Source organism: Artemia sp. Qi Xiang Cuo, chromosome 16 (assembly GCF_049724085.1).
Source record: "Artemia sp. Qi Xiang Cuo chromosome 16, ASM4972408v1, whole genome shotgun sequence".
In the NCBI taxonomy this organism is placed as follows: domain Eukaryota; kingdom Metazoa; phylum Arthropoda; class Branchiopoda; order Anostraca; family Artemiidae; genus Artemia; species Artemia sp. Qi Xiang Cuo.
In genome coordinates this window covers 36094564-36118397 of record NC_142809.1, presented here as the reverse complement: position 1 = coordinate 36118397, position 23834 = coordinate 36094564, and the positions used below count along the sequence as shown (strand labels likewise).

Sequence of the window (23834 nt, the reverse complement as noted above, 5' to 3'; positions counted from 1 at the left end):
AGGCCAAAGAAAATTTAGTAATTTTGAAAATTGAATCTGTATGCATCATTGAGGAAATAAACAAATATTTGAATTTTTTGAAAGAAGGAAGGAAATTCGAAATATAATTTTGATGCATGCGATTTGTTATCTCTAACTAAAATCTATATGCAATATCAATCCCAGCTTTTATTTGACAGAAATAAAATGGATAAGACGCTTTAAAAATATTGAGAATTACAAGCCAGGAACGAACTGTTCATTACTTAAGGGCTATCACTTAAGGGCTATCGATTACTAGCCCTTAATCGATAAATGAGATGATTTGTATCATTGTTTCATTTGTTAAGTTATAGTAATAAAGCAAAGCGGACTATAGACAAAGCATATACTATTAGAAATAACACCTTAACAAATATTTAGGCTATTGACAGGGTTGGACCAGGAAATTGATTTGGAAGAATCACAGAGGATTTTACAGAAGTACTAAGAAGATAATAAATTTTGTGGGGAAAGGTCGGAAAGCTTAAACCTCTGAAGCATCTTGACATATCCTTTATAAATAATTTCTGGGACCACGCTGGCTAATCATGATAAAACAAAAAATAGTAAAAAAAGGAGGCAAACGAGGATTATACAAGCCAGTGAAAAATGTAGACTAAAATGCAAATATTTCGGTCAAGACCTCCGCTTGACCGTCCTCAGTGCACGATAATAAAATAAAAATTACTAATAAAAATCCAAGGATACTGTAAAAAAATTCAAATCTTAAAACAAAACACAACTAAAATTTGACGACCCTTTCCATGTAACGGTGATGTTACCCATGTAATTCAGGTATTCAGTTACCCATGTAACGGGTAACTGAATAAAAAATAATACAGTACTGAATGGCAATTTTAATTTTTAATTTGTACAGAACATTTTTAAAAGCTAAAGGCTTTCCAGGTAAAACACCATCACAGATTAGGTTGCAAAATGTGATTTTTTTTTTATGTAAGTAAAAACGATCAGAATTAATTAGTTCATTATAAATGGGGCTTAAATAGGTTTCTCCAGTATCCCTATCGAGAGCTACCTTTCGTTGAATGTACTTTTTTTTTATCTCAACTGCCTCCCTGAAAACTTGGATGAGACCTTTAGCAGGGGTAATAATGAAGGTATTATCGAATAAAACGAAATGGTGTGGGTTGTCATACACATGTTTAGCCAAGGCGGAATAAAAAATCTCAGGCCTTTGGCGTAGCTCCGTAGCTTTGTCGATTGAGGACCTGTGTTCCAACAATCTCTCCCCCAATTGCTGGTGGGTTCTTCCGAGGTGGGATCGTCAAATTTTAGTTGTATTTCGTTTTAAGGTTTGAATTTTTTTACAGTAGGCTATCCTTGGATTTTTAATAGTAATTTTTATTTGATTATCGTGCACTGAGGACGGCCAAGCGGAGGTCTTGCCCGAAATATTTGCATTTTAGTCTACAGTTTTCACTGGCTTGTATAATCCTCGTTTTTCTATTTTTTTTTTACTATTTTTTCGTTTCAATATCGTCCGTTGTATTAAGGCCCAATCACAATGAGAGGTTATTAATATCAAGATTTAGCTAGTGCTAATTTGAACCTATCAGAAAATGATTGGAAAAGTGTGATTGGCTCAAAGTAAGCGTTTAGTTAAATCTTGGTATTAGTAAGATTTCATTGTGAATATGCCTTTAGCTGTTCAGAAGCCAAGTTGACAAATTCAATAAAATCATCAACACAGATAATTGATAATGAAGCTACATAACTAGTAGAATTGACGACGTACCAATTCGATAGGAAAATCATTCAGGAAGTTTGTGCAGTGGCGGATCCAGGGGGGGGAGGGGGAGCGCCCCTCCCCCTAGCATAGTCTAAAGTAGTGTAATTTACATTATTAACACAAGTTTCCCTTAATTAAACCTGCTCCTAACGCAAGTTTATCGGATCAACCTATTTTGCGCCCCCCCCTCCCCCTAAACAAAATCCTGGATCCGCCCCTGTGTTTGTGTCTAGAATCGAAATGAAATTAAAATATAGGAACCGGCAAGACTTTTAATTTAAACAGTAAACTTAAAAAAATCCAATTTTTTTTCTTCTTTTTTTTACAGAAACCTTTAGTATAGTCCAAATATTTTGCTTCACAATTTGAAGCCTTTCTCAACGAAAAATACTTACAAACTAGATTAAACAAAAAAACTAGATAAACACAACCTTGCTCATCTCCTGATTCTGTATCGACCCTACTGCCTGTCTTGATTCCTACTTTAACCACGGTAATATTACTCTCATACACAGCCTTAATCTCTTTAATGTCCTTAGCCTACCTGGTATGCCATACAAGTATAGAACCTTTGCTCAAACTTTTCTATTGACTTAATGAATACATGTTTATAATCGATAAAACTCAATACTAAAGGCTACAGATTATTCAGCCACTTCTCGATTATTTATTTAAGTATGAAAACTTATTTGACACGTCCTCTTCTCTTCTTAAAACAACACTGTTCTGTTGTGTAAATTTTACCCATAGTTTATTATCCATCTGTAAGTAAAATCAATTATGTATAAAAAAAAATCTATAAATAAAATAAAATCTACGAATGATCTATAAATAAAATCAGATGAAATCTCTATCCATATCTATAAATCTCCATCTATAAATGAAATAAATAAAATAAAAATTTTATCCATCTCTAAGTTTATTAAGTGTCATCATACTTAGCAGTGTGCTGGGAAAAAGTTATTCCTAAAAAGTAGTTTCTGTATTACCAATAGATAGCAGAGAAAGTACAAAAAGACAGAAAGCAAGGGCAAGAAAGAGACAGAGACAAGTATTTACCAGGAGAATTTAGTTGGGCAAAAAAAAAACTACCAGGTCCTTACCCAGAAACAGCTATGTTGGAGAACAGGCAACGAACAGCTTCAAAATTAATGATGCAAAAATGCACCTGTAGTTCTCTTTTGATTCTTTGTTTTAACTTTAGATATATATTACTAATATTTGTTAATCTACAATAACACCTTTTTTTTGCTTTGAAAAGGTGGAAATTATATAGCTAATTGTGCTTGGATTTTATGTTTCATAAATTCTATTTTTCTAGAGACTTTTCTCCAACAATAGCGGGTCGTGCTACGATTGAACACCCTCAACTAGTTCTTGAAGTTCCTTGTGGATCGAATAAAGTGAAACTTGCGCCGAAGAAACAAGGAGAAAGAAGTCAATTTTGGCGAATGACGCCAGACGGTAGATTGGAACACGAAGGATCCTCACCTCCTACTCAATTTAGCCCTAGTTCGACCAGGAAAAATCCTGCAATGGTAAGTTCTTGTACCAAAATTCCTTTTCTTCTCTCATTCTCTATTTTATTTTTACTTTTTTCCATATCCTAAGGATAAATTTGTTATTAGTGACACTTTTGCAACCCGACGAGCTGTGTCCAATCAGCTCATTTCTTTTTGAACCATTAAAACCTCTCACATGAAACTATATATTCTTTTCCTCTTTCAAATGGCAGAGATGGATTCTATTATGCCCGCTGCTCCGCTTATCATTGGAAGACTTTACTTATTGCTGAAATGCTGAATTGTGTCAAAAGAAATTCGTCCTGCGAGGTCCACGGAAATTTCTGTCTTTATTCTCGCCCCGTTTCAGCGAAAGGTAAAAGGTTTAGGCGAAACCTGGACATGTTGCACCGTGTAGGAATCGCACTTATGCAGCAATTTTTAATCTTTATAATCTGAGGGCCCAATATCGGCCCAACTTATTAATTGCTTATGAAAATTTTTGTTGTAGAGCTCACAGCAACTTTTTCCTGTATGCGAGGTTTCTAAGACGAATTTGCTATTTGTCTTGGCATACCCATCAAAAGATAAAACATGGAAATTATATATTAAGTTATTAGAGACTATGTAAAACAGTGGAAAACTTTATGATTTATAGGATTTGTTATTTTTTGTATTTTATTTTTATTTTATTTAAGGTATTGGATGTGGAAGCTCCAGCACTGCAACCATTTCAGTACACCAACTTGATAATACGAAAAACTGATCCTCGTCGCTGTAACACTCAAACTTGGCGTTTCCAAGATGGCCGGCTTCAATGCTTTTATTCAAATTTATATGTCCAGCCAAAAGGGGGTGTTGATAACCTCAGGTAAGTCTTAAATCTTTATATGCAATTCTCTTGGGTATCCTTTTTAGCTAAACTGAAAATTAGGCGCAAAGTCTAGGAAACCTGCGGAAAAAGGGTCAACCTCAAGCAAATTGCTATACAAATAATTGTTTTACTGAATGACCAAAAAGTATATGCTGATTCCGAATCTGAAAAGTGTTCCCCTCTAGCTCTTTCACAAACTTCATTTTTTGAGGTTAAATTTGAGGTTGAGGTAAAAAAAAATGGTGACTGAGTAAATACCACCAAATGTGATAAGAAATGGCATTTCTGAGCTTTTTTTGCTGATAGAAATATTTGAAGTCAAGAGAATTCTTTAGGGCTCAAACTCTCTGAGGCAAAGTGTGGTTGAGGAAGACATAGAACCCACAGTCGTATATTAAACTTGGTCAATGACAAAACATTTGCTGTCACGAGTCTGTTGTAACAAACAAGACTGGGTCTAGGTAAAGTCCAGTATGCCTGGAACCTTTAATTTTGTAAAAGTGAGTAAGAATGATGAGGAGGATGGTGAGGTGAAAGGTATAACATTTTCCAACAAAAAAACACAAAACAGGATATTTTTAATAATATAGATGGGGGGGGGGAGAATTGTGAATGGAGGTCCCCCCCCATTTACGCCACTGTAACCTATAGGAACTTTCAGTTCTAATTCCACTAAGTAAAATTTATTTGGTCCGCTTTTCTTTTTTTCTGGACAGCGAAAAAGATTTAGCTTTTGACAATGATTCCAAACATGATAATTTCTTCTTCTTCAAAAAAAAAAATCATTGTGATACAGACTGCCCGATAGAAATAAAGTTGAAAAATTTGCACAAATTATTTCTTAAAACCCTATTCATCTCCAGTTACAAGGAAAAGGAAGTACAGATTTCCATCACAAAACCATTAATTACACGACTTTGAAGCTATAATTATGCTATATATGTAATATGCAACATTATATATAGCAACATAATATAGCAACATTAAAAAAAGCTACAATATTCGGTCAAAGAGCTTCTCTTAATTGAGACGAAACACTAGTTTCCAAATAAGAGGTCAATACACTCAGATACAGCATAACAAAAGGATCAAGTACATAAGGCAGAGAAGAATCACAGTAACACTGAGATTAATTGAGTAGGGTTAAAGCTATTTAAAATATATTCTTCTTGTTAGCTTCCATTGTCATCATGGTTTTCGGCACCGACTGTTTAACAGTTAGAACAGCTTGCTTCTTTACAATTACGACAAGCAATACATTTTAAGCCACAGTACATTTTAAACCATGCTTTTTGCAAGAATAACGGAGCGTCAAATACTCGCCCTTGCAATTACAGTAAACAGTGAGTGAAGGGAAGGTGGTCCCAGTGATGTCTATGAATACACAGGCCGTAATTGTCCCTGCCGCACAATCCAGCCAATCTTCAAAGGATCCAGTCGACATTCAATAATTTCCCACACTTGTACTTGGAAGTATGATTGAACTGTTTTTGCCTCTACATATTTCCCAGACCTTTTTCTAGTGCTTGTGGCGATTGGATACGTGGGTTAACTATAACTAACAATCGCGTAGCATGGACCTTGTTGTGTTTATCGATCTTCTTACGCTGTAATCCGCAATGTCAGCAACATGATACATACGTAACTTGCCTTGCAACCACTGTATTTTGATGTTTGCAAAACAAGCGTTTCACTCAAATAAACTAATCTTGTACTAGGATGAACAAGAAGTCTATAGCACCGAGAGTATCAACTAGGTCTCGGCTTTCTTGCTGATGAGGACCCTTTACAGCTAATCCTACTTGAAGAGGAGGTTTAGTGGCGCTAGGTCGAGTGCCTTAGATGATGCTTTGGCCAATAGCAGCTGTTTCCAATATAGTATCTTTGCCCATGAACAAGTTATCGAGAAAGAACTTGAGAGACTGTGGCAGGTAGTTCAAATTTTCTTAGATTTTTCAAGTCGTTTGTCTTAACATATTCAGTCATATCTTGAGTAATGTATTTTGTTTCGCTTTTCAATAACTCAACAGTTGCACTCATAATATTCATTTTCTTCTGGTTTTCGTCGCTATGAATTCGCTATGCGCAAAAGTTTTGCAGTATAGCATGAGCCACTGGCTTTAATTTGACTCCTCTCCTTGACGAGCTTCTTTGGAGAAATTTCGCTATGCACAGGCTCTTCCGAAATACCGAGAAACTCAGTTATGAAACTCAAACTCAGTACCGAGAAACCTAATTCTGAACGGTTAACTGTTCCTCATTACTCGCTTCAAAGAACCACATCTCCTCTTCAAATGCCTGCTTCTGATTCATGTTTGCTGTCCTACCTCTCTTATTTTCGTGTGTCAGTTGGATACCTTGTATGTTTCAAAGGAAGGCTCTTGCCAGATGATTCCTTCTTGTGAGTCTCCTCAAAAAGACGTCTGCTCGAACAAAATAAGTAAGCGGTTTGGAACTGAATGGTTCTGTCAAAAGACTTAGTCCTCACCTGGGACTCATTTGGCTTGGCTAAGAATCGCAAGTGCTGGTCAATATGCTTTGTATTTGAAAGGGATTCGACTGGACTCGAGGAAATAATACCTCACAGCAACCGTCACATTAGTTTGTTTTTGCTTTTTATTTGATTCGTATATGCTTCTCATTCCTACTTCAGTTACAAGATCTGTCTGATCTGCTTTGAGGATTTCTTTGTACAGATTAAACAAATTATCATTCTAGACTATAATTGATCATCTGAAAATAGAAAAAAACTTTAATTAGAATTTGTTAGAAGAACCCTCAAAGAAAAACCGACGAAATACAAAATATTATGTATTTAACGCGCCAAATCTTATTCTGCTCTAAAAAGTTTATTTTTGCATCATTTAGAAAAGAGGATTTTCAGACATAGAATCAGTGACGTGGAAATCCATCGGAACTTGTAGACAGGCGTTTCCCAAACTGGGAGGCGCTATTTCCTTAGGGCATGGGCAGTCTAAAGGGAGGTGCGAATATTAGCCAGGATTGCACATGTAACTAATACAATTTTAACACCTAGGTCAATATTAAATAATATGCTGCTGATGCTAGCCTTTCCTGTAGCAAATATTACGGTTCAGAAATATATTTGCCCGATAGGGACTGTATTGTCTGGACACAATACAATCACGCATAGACGATACAATACAATCGCGCATGCGCATAGACTCTGCGCATAACAGTAACCCTCCAGACAATAACGACTTCAGTTTAGCTAGGATTGCCACGGGCAATACAAAAGTATTGCTTTGATTACTTTTTGATCGAAGTAGCTCTTTTTGAATACTATCTGTGAAAGGAGCACTTTTTAATGCTATTACCTTACAGGATTTACTTTTGTCGTAAAATCGAACCTTTTAATAATTTTTCAAGTCAACTGTAGATTATTTTAAACTTTAAATTCTTGGCTGGTTTACAAGGAATTGTATCGATGACAGGCTTTTGGCCATCTGTTCAGTCTTTGCACTAGGTTTCTCAAACCTAAGAAAATTCAAAACAAAGGAAACGAATATCCATTGTGAAACAAAATTTGAGCTCTTCACAGTTGATCAAATAACAAAAGTCGAAAACTTCAGAAAGGGAGCTTGCTGGGTGTAAACACTGGTACTGGAAACATTGAACATCGAGTACTATGGATCCTGAACCATCGCCAAAAACCGCTTAATCCCATTCTATTTATTTGATAATCTCTCTTTTCCGTATGTTTAGAGACTCTCAGTAGGATAGTTGTCGAAGTCCTAAAAAGAGAGTGGAGGCTGCTACTGCAGAAAGAAATTAGTGAAGGAAAAATGGCAATTCCCTAGTTGTGGGGCACAGTGTTAATCTTCATGGACGCTGTTTGGGTTTTCACTTCTGCTGATCTACCCGTGTCCATGAAAGGTATTATGTCTTTGTCTTTCTGCAGCACTTCGGCCGAACGTTTGTTTCCAATATTGAAATTAATTTGGAAACCGATTTTAAATAAATACTACCAGAAATGATTTTCAATATTCTACATATGAAATGGCAGCTTCCTAGTCTGGAAATTTTAAATTTTCAGTAGAGCTGATCAGGAGCGTAATTAAACGTTACTGATTATCTCGTGTAGCCGATATGAGTTTACCTTAATACATTTTTACTACTGATTTTTTTTTATGTGTGTTTGTAGTATTTTGTTAAATGGAAGAAAGGCGTCGTATGATCAAATATTTTTAAGGGAGTCATGAAAAAATAAAATTTGGAAGCCACTTTTAAAGACGACAAATATTTTCAAAAAGAGCATAAAAATAATACAAAATATACGAATAATATATGAAATAATACGAATAAACTTCATTTAAAATTAGTTGAAAGAATCTTCAAAGACAAGAGGCTAAATAACAAAAATGAAATATTTAACACGCGAAATCTTATTCTGCTCCAGGAAAATCACAGTTTTAGGTAGAGTTGAGTTCCTGTACCTCAAGCCTATTTCTGTGTCTGCCGTTACCTCTACTAGCAAGTTAGAAAACATGATTTTCAAACTAAGAAACGGAGACGCGAAAATTCTTCGGGACTTGTGAACGGTAACGGTTATCGAAAAAGACTGGCTTTACGTACCTTAAATTAGACTCAGGAACTACTTCACCCTCTCCAACCTCATTCCAAGCTGCTTTTATGTTCTGATGTATGCACGGATGTTAAATGAAACCCCTAAACCACTTCCTGAATTCGGGATTGTCTATTCAGGACTACTTTCTTTACATTAAGGAATTTTCCCTCTACCTATATAAACTCAAATTTGTGGAAGAGCTAAAGTGGAAGGCTTTTCAGATTCGGAATCTACGCATATTTTTTAGTCTGATAGCAAAAAAATTAATTGTATAGCAATTAATTTCATGTCAAACTACATTTTACTAGACTAGTAAGGATCAATAACTATGTTCTGTCCATTTTGATGTACATAACCAAATCATGGCATATTAATGGAGAGCAAGACTGTCGGATCCTGGCTGTTGCAAATGTATGTCTCCAAAGAATCCTTAATATACAGTAGCGATAAATAACATTTCGAATAAGGATAAATCCTTTTATTAGACATTGAAAAAAAAAAACATCAAAAAATATACTGGATATTTGAATCACGTGTGCAGTGATCGTCATCAGCAGAAATACTAAAAGTATTTCTGCTTAGTATTTCTGCTGATGACGATCACTGTAAATTTGATCGAAATGCCCAGTATATTTTTTGATTGTTTTTTCACTGTATAATAAAAGGATTTATCCCTATTAGAACTGTTGTTTATCGTCATGGAAAGGCAATGTGGTCTTCAATATTACCTACAGTGTACGCTGGAAAGGTTGAGTCTCAAATGTTGAGATTCGAAAACTGACCAACCAGCTTCTTATTACAAGTATCATCGGCCAAAGTTGCTGATAATATCTCGACCATTTTTGCAATCTTCCTGTGGCAAGCTGCAGGATCGAGAAGGAAGAGTCGTCCCAAGAGTACGCTATGCCATACTTACCAGTCAGATCGCCGTTTTCTTAACATGTTTCCTGCAACCTGATCGGGAAGATGTGCTGTTGCAGCAGGATATCACGAATACTGAAGCCTCTTTGTCAATTCCCTAGGCGCCATTGGAGAGACAGAAGGATATAAGGTCTACGGTAAGGTAATTGAGAACAAAGTATAAAGGAAAAAATACCGAAAGGAAATTTTTGGTAGCAACTTGGAAAGCTATCTAGCTAAAATTGATTGTCAATTTGTGAATAAAAATATTTAGATAATTATTTTTAATCTGATTTGTAATTATTTTTCTTCTGCTGATTGGGTGAATATCGTCCGAGCAAACTTGATTCTCAATCCTTAGATTTGTGTTTTTCATGTTTGCTTATGGCTCTCTCCGAGCCCTGTCTGAGGAAATGAAAAGCTAGGTACGGTGATACTTGTACTCAATACCGTACTTGGACCCAGGAGAGGGAATAAGTGAGAATAATCCTCTTCACTTCAAGATTATTTTAAGGGACCCCCTTCATCTCGGAAAACTTATTGGGTGTTCTAGTTTTCTTTGAATGTATCTGCCTAAAATTAATGTCTAATTTTTCAAGAATAGATTCAGAATCTCCACGAATTATAAGATTAAGATTATAATAGGGAGTTAAATTCTTTTTTTGGCTCACATATAAAGTCCAACATACCGGTCCTGTCATAGTGTAAAGTGCTATGGTCGTTATAAGGTATATTTGATTGGTTATCAAATATTTTTTTCTTAATTACTAACCATTTTTATAAACATGAACCATTTTCTTACCTACTATTAGTAAAACTGTAAGTACTTAAATGATTTGTTACGAATACTAATACCTATTTGTAACGGAGTAAGGGGGACTCTCTCAAATTTGTTTTATTAGATCGTTTTATGCCGTATATGACTCGTATATTGAATTAGAAAAGTAGCCTATAGACAGCATTAGAGTTTAACTGAAAACAAGTAGATGACATTTGTTATTTTTTTATCCGGGAAACTGAATGCAATTTATAGTATTAAAAGTTTTTTTTTTTTTTTTACGAAGAGCGTAGTTTTCGTTTTTCTTGCCATGGTTTAAAATTCTAACGTTACGACACATTGTGTTCATACCTGTTTTTTTGTCCTATTTAGACCTTATGCTGATGTAGTAATTGGACCCTCTCAGCCAGTTACTCGGTTGTACAGAGGAGAAAAGGGAGATTTGCCTGCCGAACAAGCAATTGAGCTTCAAAAATTTCGTCCAGGATCTGGATCCCTTTGTGCTAGAATCGAAGCGGATGGACCAACCAGAGTGCTAGTTATAACAGACACAAAAGAGGTTATATTCGTTCATATTAATAATTGTTTGTTTTCGAGTTAAGAGGGGCGTTATAACATTTATAGCTTTGCTGTTGAAATCAAAACCTGCTGTGTCAGTTTACACTATTTTCAGATCGGTATGCCAATTATTGTTATAGACCTCGCGTGTCAAATGTTTAAGCATGAGAAATTTCTATAAGTATCATTTTCGATTCATTGCAATTTAAAACTCAGTGTATATATTATCGCTCATTTACATAATATAGCCGAAGAAGTAACATAAGGAATAACTGGGGCTCATTTTTCAAGACAATTATTAAAGTTGTTTATTTGCATATAAACTACCAATGCTAAATTAAAGTTACTCATAGCTTGTTTTTGATCTTTCTTTCTTTTTCTCTTCATAACACGCCTTAATTTTTTTACGACTCCAATCCTTGTGTCAATCTTGGTTGAAAATCCGGCATATGGCTATTGTGAAGCACTGATATGTAGTAGACAGGTAAGAATGAGTCACCCTCGAAATATTTAGACACTGCTTTCGTAATTTTCTCTCAGTTTTTTTGTAAAGAACTGGTAAAAAAAAAACATAAAGAATACGGCATTAGACTTTACAGTCCCTGCTGGTGGTGCTGATTTTTGTTTCATGTGCTTTCGCATACACTTCCTGTTTACCGTCCCCAGGTTTTCCCAGGTACCTCTTTATAGCTGGGTCGACTGTAGCTGAGCTTACAGAGTCACACCACTAACCGCCGTTCCAAACAAAATAGCCAGCGACACTAGGACTCGAACCCTCGTCCTCACGGTCAAAGGAATTCAATTCAAGTCCGCTAACCACTCGGCTAGTATGGCTCTAATTCAATTCTGTCTCTGTTTCACCTTGACGGATGACACCCTGGCTTATAAATTCTGCTCCTTGCATGTGTTTAAGTAGTGATGTCTAGCTAGGCAAGTGTGAACAGCTTAAATTGACGAATCTTCAAGAGTTTTTTGGAAATTACGAATCTTTTTGTAAAAAAAGTTCTACGAAAACTCGGTAATTTGTACGTCTTTCAACACCTCAAGTACTACATAAAGTTAGTTTTTCAACCAACCAGGTTTTACTCCGTAGGTTCCATCGCTCACCTATGTGCATGCCAGACTGACAAAAGGGCTTTTGTTAAATTTTTCAGAAACGCCTAAAAATATTAAGCTGAAAGTATCTGGGCATGTTGAGAGAAATGTTGAACTAACCAAAAGGCACTATGTGTGTAATGCTACTACTCTCACTGCTGCTACTTCTGCTACTGCTTCTACTATGACTACTGAGGCTAAGGCTATTAAGTTGAAATTTTCAGGAAACGTTTAGAGGAATGTTGAACTAAAAAAAAAAAAAAACACTATGTTCGTGCAGATTGTCAAAAAATCGTAACAGTAGAATCCCTACTAATACTAATACTATTCATATAAAAAAAAGGCATTTAAATGCATTCAGGTTGTGAAAATGGAGCAGATGCAATAGGTATAGGAATAGAATAGAATTTTAAGTGGAAACTTTCAGGGAAAGTTGAGGGGGGTGTAAAACTAAATTGAAAACAAATTCAGGGTGTTACATTGAACTTTCAGAGCATGTTTTTGGGGGTGTTAAACTACGTGTCGGCACTTTGAAATGGTGTTGCCCATGGAGAGATTTTCACCTAAAAGGTTAGCAACTTGTTTATTTTTAATTAGCCCAAAACTTAACATATTTGTGCGTAAATACGGTCTAAAATAGTATCTTAATTTGATAAACCCATAGTATGTTCATTAAGTCTTTAAGGTAGTATTCCATAGGTAGTATAGGTAGGTAGTATATATAGTATAGGTAGTATCGTTGGTTTTACTATTGCGTGAAACAACACTATAGAAAAAAGAAAAGAAAATTGAAATCGACAAAAAAAAAAAAAAAAAAAAAAAGCTCACGTTTATTCTTTGTTCTTTGTTGCTACAGAGTAAAAAAAAAAAAAAAAAAATCTGGCCATTAACCGCTCAAATTTTGCATTATTCCCCTAGCCTATTTAGCATTAGGGTAGTATCGAGGATGGAATAGTGAGGTTTTATATTATCTAGTATTGAGTATTCTAGCGTTGAGTTCGCGGTAGTACATTTTTGATATGATTTTTATTATTTTTCTTCGTAACAGTGTCATCTTTATCCTCTTAGTTGAAGCACCATTCCAGGACGTTTAGAAATGTTCTATTTTTTTTTTTTTTCTTTGGTTTATAGACGTCAAGCTGTCGAGATTTTACTCCGAAAGCAGGTTCATTTATGGATAATCAAGACAACAATGCTTCTAACACTGGCAAACAACTGCAAATACACTTCAACCTCATTGGAGGCTTAAGTATGGATATAATCAGTGGTAGTCCTAGAGAAGAATTGGCATACTTCAAAGTGAGTATCCTGTAGCGCTGTGGGTGTAACTGAATCTTGTTCATCTCAACCCATTTGACTGAACCCTTGTTCAACTTATCTCCTGTTTAACTGAACCCTTCTTCAATTTGACCCCCTTCAATTCAACCCCTGTGCAGCTCGATCCCTATTTTACTCAGCCCCATCTTAGTCAACCTCCATGCAACTCAACCCTCATTCAACTCAACACCCCAACAATTGAACCTTCATTTAATTCAACCGCACTTAACTCAATCCCCGTTCAACTCAACGCCCGTGCAATCCAACCCTCATTTAACTCAACCCTTGCACCACCCATACCCCGTTTAACTCTACCCTGTTTGAATAAACCCTGTTCAAAATAATTACTGCAACCATGAAATTTGGGTGTTTTCGGGCTCCGGGCCCGCAAAATTTTAATAATTTTAAATCTTTAAAACTGAAGGAGGGTTTGAATAGATTGGGATGGAGGAGGAGCGTGCGTAGATGTGTTGGTCTTAGGTGGCTATGTGCTGTGGTGAGGTGTTGGTAGTAGTGTAAAGCAAAATGATAAATTGTTGTCTTTAAGGGGGGAGGAGGAGGCACTATGATCCTCCCAAGGTTTTATCTGTCTATCTAATGTGTGTGTCTTTATTGTAAGCATCTCTTTGCCAGCCCAATTAAAGGATTTATTAAAAATAACTAAGTCAACATGTTGTTTTTTTTCCCCTTATATGGTGGGTTTTACAATCACTTTTGATTTGTCTTGTTTTATTTTATTTGCTGGTCTGCGGTTTCAGCTTACCGCTAGAAAGTGGTGGACAAAGGGTCTAACCTCTATGGTTTTTACGGTCAGGGTTGGCCTTAGGCCGAATTGATGAGTATAACATAACATTTTGGAAAGCAGTGTTTAATTTTATACTGGCCAGGACGGCTGTTTTTCGCCAGTAGTTGAGCCAGAGTCTACAATGTGTGAGTTGCATTGGGGTCCATAGCGTATTGTATACTCATGGTCTATAGTATACCCAAGGTTTTGGTCCATTGACTTTTTTTTCTTTTTTCTTTTTTTTAATGGAAAGTTGGGTTCTAGCAGGTAAGCAGGCAGGTACCATTTTCAAATTTGCCTTTGCTCCCTTTAAAGTAGTGATATTATAAATTTTCCCGCGGCAAGAAGATTTAATTTTGAACAAAGACGTATATATTTTTTTTAACGCTGTTCAATCGCCCTTGATGGGTTGATCAAAATATATGATATTCAATTTTCCGTGCACAAAGTCGTTCATGCTATAGCCCGTTTGAAATTTTTTAAGACGTGGACAACTTCAGCGTTGTGATGCAGGTTAGAAAAAAAAAAATGGGATTCAAATTTTAAGACAAAAGAGGGACATGTAAGAAATAATTAGCTGCTAGCAACAAAGTAATCATAAGTAACAATTGCCTTGGTTATCTTTGCGACGATTGGTCGGTGTCCTTTGATAGTTGGTGAACCTATTTTAGGCTTTCGATTCTTGTGAGGGTGTGAAAATTTGGGTTCCATGTCCGCTACGGAGAGGGATGTGCATATAAGAGTCGATTGTTAAATTATTTAAAAATTTATAAAATTCGATTGAATTAAATCTTCAAAATTGTGGTGCATAATAAATAAAAATATGGTTTAAATTTTAATACAAGGAAAAAACTCGTAATTAACAATTGGCTATTATGCCTTGGTCATCTTTGCGATTCGCGATCGGCATTATTGCTACTTTGTGTACCTATTATCTACTACAAATGCATTTATGGGTACAAGCACTTGGTTTCATATTCGATACGGAGAAAGACGTACAAGTTAGAATAGTCTGTTAGAGCACGGTCATCGTATCCAGGCAGTCAGAAGCGGGAAACTGTATGTCTTAGGAACGGCTAAGGGTATTAACTTGAAACTTTCAGGGCCACTACTACTACTGCCACTGTTGCGGCTGCAGCTGCGACTAGTTGTGATTGTGATTGAGACTAATTCCGACTACTACTGCGGCAACTTGCGACTGTGACTGCGATTGCTGTAGACTACAACTACTTCTACCTGTTACCGCTAACAGGAAATGCTGGGGGGGGGGGGAACTGAACAAAATCAAAACACGATATCCGAATGCTGGTTGCCAAGAGGGCGTATCAGCATTATCTCAGGAACGGTTAAGGATATCAAGTTGAAACCTTCAGGGAACGTTGAAAAGTGCTTGGTGGGCAAAGGACCCCTTGTCCTTATTAGATGGCCCCCTAACACTGATAAAAAATTTGAAGCAGCTACTTTGTTCGAAATAGTCGGAAGGTCTAACAACTACACCAATGGGGATGCCATGCTCCTCCACAGCCCCAATGGAAAAGGCTGTAAATTATGTAATTTGCCTATTGTTTACATACAGGATTTACCATTAGGAAAAAGGGGAATATTTGATCTTGAATGTGTCAAAAAAGGCATAGGGTATCAAGTTGAAACTTCAGGGGCTGTTTGGGGGGGGGGGTGTTAAACTATATCAAAAGACACTGTTTTTCATCATGGTTATCAAAAGGGGTTATCTGCAATATCTTATTAGTGACTTAGGGCATTAACTTGAAACTTTCAGGACCACTATTGCTATTTGTACTGTGACAGCAAACGCGACTACTTGCGACTATGATTGCAATTGCAACTGCTTGTGAATGCGACTACTTTTGACTGCGGCTCTGACTACTTGCATCTACGACTGCGACTACTTGTTTCTGCAACTACTTGTGACTGAAAATATTAGTGACTACCTGCTTATGATAGCAACTATGACTACTTGATACATCTACTTGTGACTGCTTGCAACTGCGGCTATCTGCAACTGTGACAACTTGGGACTGTGACTACTTGCGACTAGAACCTCTTGCGATAGTGATTGCTTAAAGATGTGAATACTTGCGACTCAGACCACTTTTGACTGCGAATATGAACTCAAATTGACCGCTACTGGGGCTACTTGCGACTGTGATTGCAACTTCGACTGCCACTACTTGTGGCTGCGTGTGCGACAATTTGTGACTGTGGATGCGACAACTTGTGACTGCAGTTGCTACTAATTATAACTGTGACTGCAGCTGCTAGTACTGCTACTACAATTGCGATTGCCACTGTGAATGCAAATACTACTGCGACTTCGACTACTGCAGCTAGAACTGTTGAACTAAATCAAAAGATTGTAAATGTATCCTGCTTCTTAATTTGCTTGGTGCATCCAGGTTATCAAAATGGCGTATCTTTAGTATCCCATGAATGGCTAGGGCTATGCAGTCAAAGATTTCAGAGAATGTTCAGTTGGATGTTGGACTAAATCAAAAGACACTGGTTGCATCCACGCTGTTAAAAGGGCGTATCTGGGCGAAATTACATTGATATCAGGAACAGCTATGGGTATCAAAATGAAACTTTCAGGGAATACTAAGGGTCATGTAAAAAATATTGAGGGTGATGTTAAGTGTAGGAAACTATTACGCTATATAGCGTAACTGCAATATCTCAGGAATGACTAGGATTATTAAGTTGAACTTCAGGAAATGTCGATTTAAATTTTGAACTGAATCAAAAGGTACCATGTATATTCTGGTTGCTAAAATAGCATGTTTACAATGTCTCAGGAATAGTTAATGGCATTAAGTTGAAACTTTCAAAGAATTTTGAGAGTGATGTTGAACGTAATCAAAATTTAATATTGTTTTTTACTTTCCTTTTAGGGTTCAATTTTAAAATAATACATGGATTTATTCAAAACTTCCCCTACAAAAACTTCGGTGCGATTCAACTCAATACTGCTACAACTAACAAATTACCGTAGCACCAAGCTGCCTTAGGCCAACACAGATGCGCACGCTCCTCCATCCCGATCTATTCAAAGCCTCTGTCTTTACACTCTCTCAGGAAATTTCCATTTCCCTTACATCTTTTCTTACCATATCCTCCCACTCCAACAGAGGACGGCCTGCTTTTCGTTTAGCCCTATGTAGCTGGCCGAAAAATCTGTCGTCCTTCATCCGTTGAACGTGCCCTAGCCATCTCAAACTCTCTCTCGTTATAGCCCTAGAAAGCGGGATTGAACCATATTTTTTGTGAGGCCTACTGTTTGAAATACAGTGAGTCAGGCGGGTACCCAAAACGATTCGTAGGCAATTTCTCTGGAAAACATCTAGCTGATCTTTCTCCGTTTTTCGGAACGCCCATGCTTTAGAACAATACTTGACCACCTTCATCACTTTAGATTACAATATTCTAATCATGGTTTGCAAACTTATCTTCCTGTTCTTCCAGATTTTTTTCAACTGTGAAAAAACACTTTAGGCCTTGGGTATTCCACTTTTAACATCTTCACTGCACCCAACGTCTTTACTAGTAATACTACCTAGGTAAGTGAAGCTGGCCACTTCATCGATCTTTTCGTTACCTAGCGTGACTTTTTCATCTTCACTTGTTTCTAGTCTTAGCGACTTAGTCTTCTTAACACTAATTTCTAAACCTATTCTAGCACCCTGAATTCGTGAAACCTCGTTGTTTGATAACTCAGGCACTTCTCAGTCATTAATCTAAGAGTGAATATTTGGTCGACAGATCCTCTACCCTTCCTAGAACTGCACTGTTCTTCTCTTAAAGCTTTGTCTACAGCATCTCTAAGTTTAAAAAGTGTCATCGTGCTTAGTAATTTGCTACCTATAGAAACCAGGCTCATGCCTTTGTAATTGCCACACTCACTCTTACCACCTTTCTTATACAGGGGTTTAATTATGGTTTTTCTGAAATCGTTAGGTACTTCCCTTTTTTCAAAAATCATATTCATGTTCTTTAGTAACTTGTTTCTAGCCTCATTTCCACCATATTTAAGAAACACATTTACCACTTTGTCAGCACCTGAACCCTTATTATTTTTCAATCATTTTACTACTGTCTCTAATTCTTTCTCACAAAATACATTTTTTCTTCACATCCAAAGTGTCACAAACTTGTTCACGTTTTCTGTATCTTTTCCTGTAACCATCACGGTTTAGCACATTCTCAAAATGTTCTGCCCATCTCTCTTTAACTCTTTCCTTGTTACTAGTTGTGGCTCTGTTCCTGTCTTTAACTATGACAAGTCCAGATTGACTGCTCCCTCCCAATCCGAAAATATTAAAAATGTATTTTACTTGTGCTAATATCCCTTTTTGGGCCAATGTAAACAAAGTTTTTGAAACTTATACCAGAAGTTGTTAACACATACATAGATCGATTTTATCATATCATCCGATATGTCCAGTTAACAATAGATCTTGAGATATTAAAAAGGAAAAAAAACATTCGTAAACGTCATTGTATTTCCCCTTGGTTAATAACACTTACATTTACATTTTGGCGAAATAAAAAATAATTCATTTTCTATGATCAATGGGTTATTTTTTTTCGTAACTGAGATTTTTTCATGCTAAAATATTTGCACGTGTCCTTCAACTGAAACATCGCTTATAATTTATCCATATACAGTCGACTCTCGATAATTTAACATTCAATAACTTGAATCTTTCGAAAATTAGAACTTTTTTCACTGTCCCTTGAAAAACACTCGATAAACTGAAAAAGAAACACCTCAATAATTTGAATTTGTAACCAGGACGTCTTAGTTGGCAATACTCTATAAAAGTATATACATTCCGCTGGATAGCGTTGATGAAGTGAGAATGTGAAAATGAGAATGTGAGTTCTACACCTCTACTTAACTGCTTCAAAAAAGTGGGTTTGCTAAGGAAACAGAAAACCCCGCAAGGTTTATCATTCACGAGCTTTAACAGGATCACAGAGTGTTTACTTTTACCTAACTGTGATGAGTTTACCTCTAAGGATTTTGTTCACATGGACGTTGAAATTGCTGTCAATGGTGCTTTAACCCATGCCGAATTGTTGACTTTTCAAGATGAAGAGAAAGAAAAAGAACCACTTACTCCAGTCAAATTAAGCAAGGCAAGATAATCCATCAACACCTTACATTCTTACGCTCTTAGAACAGAAACAAGTGATAATTTCTTTACAGCTTCCATCAATTTAATTGGCCAACGTAAGATGGAAGTTGTTTCATAAAAAGAAGAAAAAACAAACATAGATTACTTTGCAAAATCTTTTTTCGCTCGCATGGTTTTTAACATATTCCATGTACACAATTTTTTAAGAAGTTAAATCAAACAGTTTATATATATGTATGTACATGATATGGCTTATATATTTTCAATAAAACAATTGTTTATTGGAAATTTTTTCTTGTTCCTCCTTGACTATTTGAACTCTTGTTATTTTGAACATATGAGTAATTTGAACTTCTCCTCTGGTCTATTGAGTTTCAAATGATCGAGAGTGAACTGTATATAAAATAGTTTATGAATGTATTAGTCTGCTATTCTCCAGTTTAATTCTCTGTTGTTGTTGTTTCTTTCTTTTCTTTTTTTAAAGAAGAATAAAATGTTTTTAGAAGTCAGAGTACGATCACTGGGTTTTAAAGGAAAAAAAAGAATATATAGAACCTGTTGCTATATATAAAAAGGAACATTTCGAATTTAAACTCTTCTTTTCCGGGACCACCGCACCAGAGTCTGGGCAACATAACGGATGATAGCTACGAAAGCCTTTCCAGAGTAGCTAAGCTGTTTTCTGGAAAAGGCCTAGATCCTAATAATAACAATTTCTATTTCGATCTGGTACAATTTTTGAGGGTTTTCAGGCTGTAAATAAAAGTTCAAATAGGAATAAAATCTTTTTAATAGACAGTGGTAAATTTCACAAACAGTGATAAACTTCACAAAAATACTAGATATGTCGGTCACACATGCAGTGACCGTCATCAGTAGTAAAACTAAGCTTTTTAGTTTTACTATGCTTTTTAGCTTTTTAGTTTTGTGAAATTTATCCCTGTCTATTAAAAGAATTTTATCCTTATTTGAACTTGTATTTATCGTCATTGAAAGGCAGTGTGGTCTCCTAAAATAACTAGGTTTTCCAGCTTTTTTCTGAATAATATCCTCTTTGTTAATGGAATTAAAAATTGTGTAATTATAAAAGGAAAAAAAAGTTGATTCTTTTATATTCCCAAAGAAAACTAAACATCATATAAAAATTACATCTTCTTAAATTGCTTCGTGTTGTATTTTTTAGCGCATTTGTGTGCAGATTTTTAAAGCATTTTTCTTCTTATTCTTTAAAATTTGGCAGCCGCTGCTACAAAAACTGCGCAAGCGCATTTAGAGGCTTTTTTATATTAAAAATGGAATTCGTAATTTGTTATAATTTTTAGGATATTCATGGTTCTGTAAATTTTCACTTGAACAAATCAAACAATGAATTCTCATTTTGACTGACATTAGTACTACAAAAATGGTGTTACTTTAACAAAATATAGTTATAATCACATATTATAAGCATTTTTCACTTTGTTATGATGTCTATGTTATTCATGTTATTTGTATTTTTTGCTTCTGCCGGTTTGTTCATTCGTGTTGATTTTTTTTGTAGAAATACTTTATATAATTATTTTATCTTAACATAAAATTATATCTATATATAATAAATGCTTGTGAAAAGTCTAATTGAAATAAATACAGAAAGTGTCTGTTTTGATAGCTCCTTGCACTTTCCGTTGTGTCACCAGCAAATGTTTCCTAATGTGTTTGAGCCTGGCAGTTTTTCAGTCCTTAGGGAAGTGTTAAGATTTGTGATTTTTTGAATTTTTGGAGTGTCATCACCCCTCCTGCTTTCACTCCACCACCCCCATCACACCTAAACTCCCGAAAGAATCCATTGACGTGCCCCAATTTTATCGCTGTATATACTCAAGTTACTTATTTAGGAGATTTCTGAATGTCAGTCTCAATATGCACACTTGTGCTAAAAAGATTTACTCGTGAATTTTAGTGCAGAGACTACGCCTACCACCTACAAAACCGCTGATAGCTATAGCTAAATGCATATAATAAATGCTTTAGCTGTAAGCGTTTTTTTTCATTTCTGGAGTTTTGATGTTTGAGTGTTTAAACACAGAAGTTAAAAAAGAGCGTTTAAGAAGCAGTAGTGTTGTGTTTAAGGAATAAATATTGTGCGCTTCTAAAAAATTACTTGCTAACGAAGAACTTATCTCTCTTACAGCTTTCTGGGGTTAGAGGAACAGTTAATTTTGGATACGTGAATCAGTTTGAGTTTGAAGTCGACGACGTTCGAGTGGAGAATATGCTTCGAACCGCGGAACACCCTTTGGCTCTTTTTGCAAATAACAAAGAAGCTCGGGACAATCAGAAGGCCATTATAATCTCAATTATACATCTGCCATGTTTCAAAGTAAATGCGAACATTTTTAAGGTGATTGCGATTTTTTCAGTCTAATATCCAAAAATGCATGAGAACTAGAGCATAGAGGCGACCTTGTAACTGCGTTGACTTTGAATTACCGTTTCAATATACATCTAGAACTAGAGAATAGAGGCGACCCTGTAACTGCGTTTACTTTGAATTACCTTTTCAATTGCTTTATAATTAGATATTTCATTAATAGTATAAACAATTGCAGAAATATTTCAAGAACATATTCAGAATAATAAGAATAAAGAAAAAACAACTCATATACAATCAGTAATATTTTTGGCACAATATTTGTCATTTGTTTTATTAGGAAATTTTTCTATAACACTTCATAACCTATATAAATCAGGACTAAAGGGCTTGATGTTTGAGACGCTTCTCAATTCTAAATTTATGGTTAACACACCATCCTTCTCCTAAAATCGCACTGTTCTTCTCTTAAATTTTAAATTTTATCTCTTAAATTTTTATCGACATCAGATCTTAGCGTAATAAATATCACTACTATCATCTAATACGTAAGTATTAATAATAATACTTTTATTTTTGCCCGCTCATACAAAAACCTATTTAAAAAATGAAGTAATAAAAAAGAATAAAAAGGAAAACAATAACACTTCAGTAACAAAGAATAAAATTAAGCAACATTTTTTTTTTTTTTTTCGCACCCGCAAACCAGATGTTGACGGAAAAACTCAAATAATTTTCTAGACGCGTTTTTTCCGCATGTTTGTTTTTAACATATATAACAATGACGGTTTACCGTGTTTTCATATCTTAAGATGAATGTTTACCTCTTGTATGGTGGGTATCAAAGTAGGTATTTACAGCAAACAGACCGATATTATAGTCTGTCAAATTGCGTGAATAAGTCCGATAAGGGCGATAAATATAGGAGATGAGGGAGAGCGACAGCTGTGCTTAGCTGTGCGAGAAGCTCCCCGTTCAGACTAAAATTTAGTCTAAAATAAAGTTTAGTCTGAATTAAACCTTAACCAGTTTCTTACGGAAGCAACCTGCCTTTAAAACTACTCGTTCCTTCATATCAACTTTCTTAAAAAAGGGCTTTCTTTATAATTCAAGCCCCAATTTGCTCCAAAGACTTGTCCGTTTGTTCTTGCGACTGTACGAAAAGTTCATTTGAGTCGCTACTGTCTCCGTCAGTCTCTATACATGTATTTATACTAAAGTGATTAATTCCTTAAACTTTTTAGTTGCGCAATGTGCAGCTAAGATTAAGCTATTAATATCTTCCCAACCTAACCAAAACTTGGAATATACCTTATTCATTGTGACCCCTATTGCATGTTTAAATACCCCATTCTTTGCTTGAATAAATAAGTTCTATATTAACTAATTTCGTGTTTCAGAGAGGATTATCTAAAAATGTTAATAAGTTCAGGCGAAAAATTGTTAAAATGCCTGTATATGAATAACCTTTTAACGCTGTGACGCTCTACGTTGTGGTTACACAATTATTCAAATACTTGAAAGCATAAGAGTCTCAGTAAAAGTCAGGCCAGGAACAAAGAGTTTCTTTTCCAGTGAATACAAAGTGCTTACTGCAAGAAGTCCTTGGAGGTGGCGCGTAATGAAATGATAAACTAATTATGATACAAAGACATAACAAGGAAAGGCTGAATAGCCCAAAGTAAACAAAGCGTCAAAACTATCCAGAGCTGAAAATCTTCTGAAATAATGTTTCGTTATGTAGAATACGGTTTTGTAGAGGATAGCTACTCCTGAAGTTTACCCACCAACGCTTTTTGCAGTCACAGCTCGGTTAAACTAACTATTCACTAACAACGTTCACTGTGGAATAGTCTATGCTGATCCTACCCTATTGTCCCAAAATTGGAAAAGGTTAAATTGCTGGATTCGTTTAGTCTGAAACATATATAGAATTGCAATATGTATGGTAAATGACCTTCACAAGGGACAGGGGAGTTTATTTCTCGTTCTATAGATTATTGCGCGATTCCCATCGCCTTTTTCAGGTAGAACATTTGTACACCTATATATGCTATTGTATAATTATTAATGTACTCTTTGTATATTGTTTTTTTCCTGTTTATCCTTTTTTTTATCCGAGATAAGTTTAATGTAATATTTGTGTATCTTCAAAATCGATTGC

At 35.6% G+C, this 23834-nt stretch overlaps 1 protein-coding gene across 1 annotated transcript in view; it reads left to right on the top strand.

Annotated features, from left to right (window-relative positions):
• LOC148942850 (intermembrane lipid transfer protein VPS13D-like) overlaps positions 1-23834 on the top strand; it is a 192512-nt gene that overhangs the window by 141143 nt on the left and 27535 nt on the right. The window contains 5 exon segments of the mRNA XM_089102376.1: positions 3093-3309; positions 3972-4144; positions 10786-10972; positions 13198-13365; positions 21491-21700. Of these exon segments, the coding sequence (XP_088958502.1) occupies positions 3093-3309; positions 3972-4144; positions 10786-10972; positions 13198-13365; positions 21491-21700 (955 nt within the window).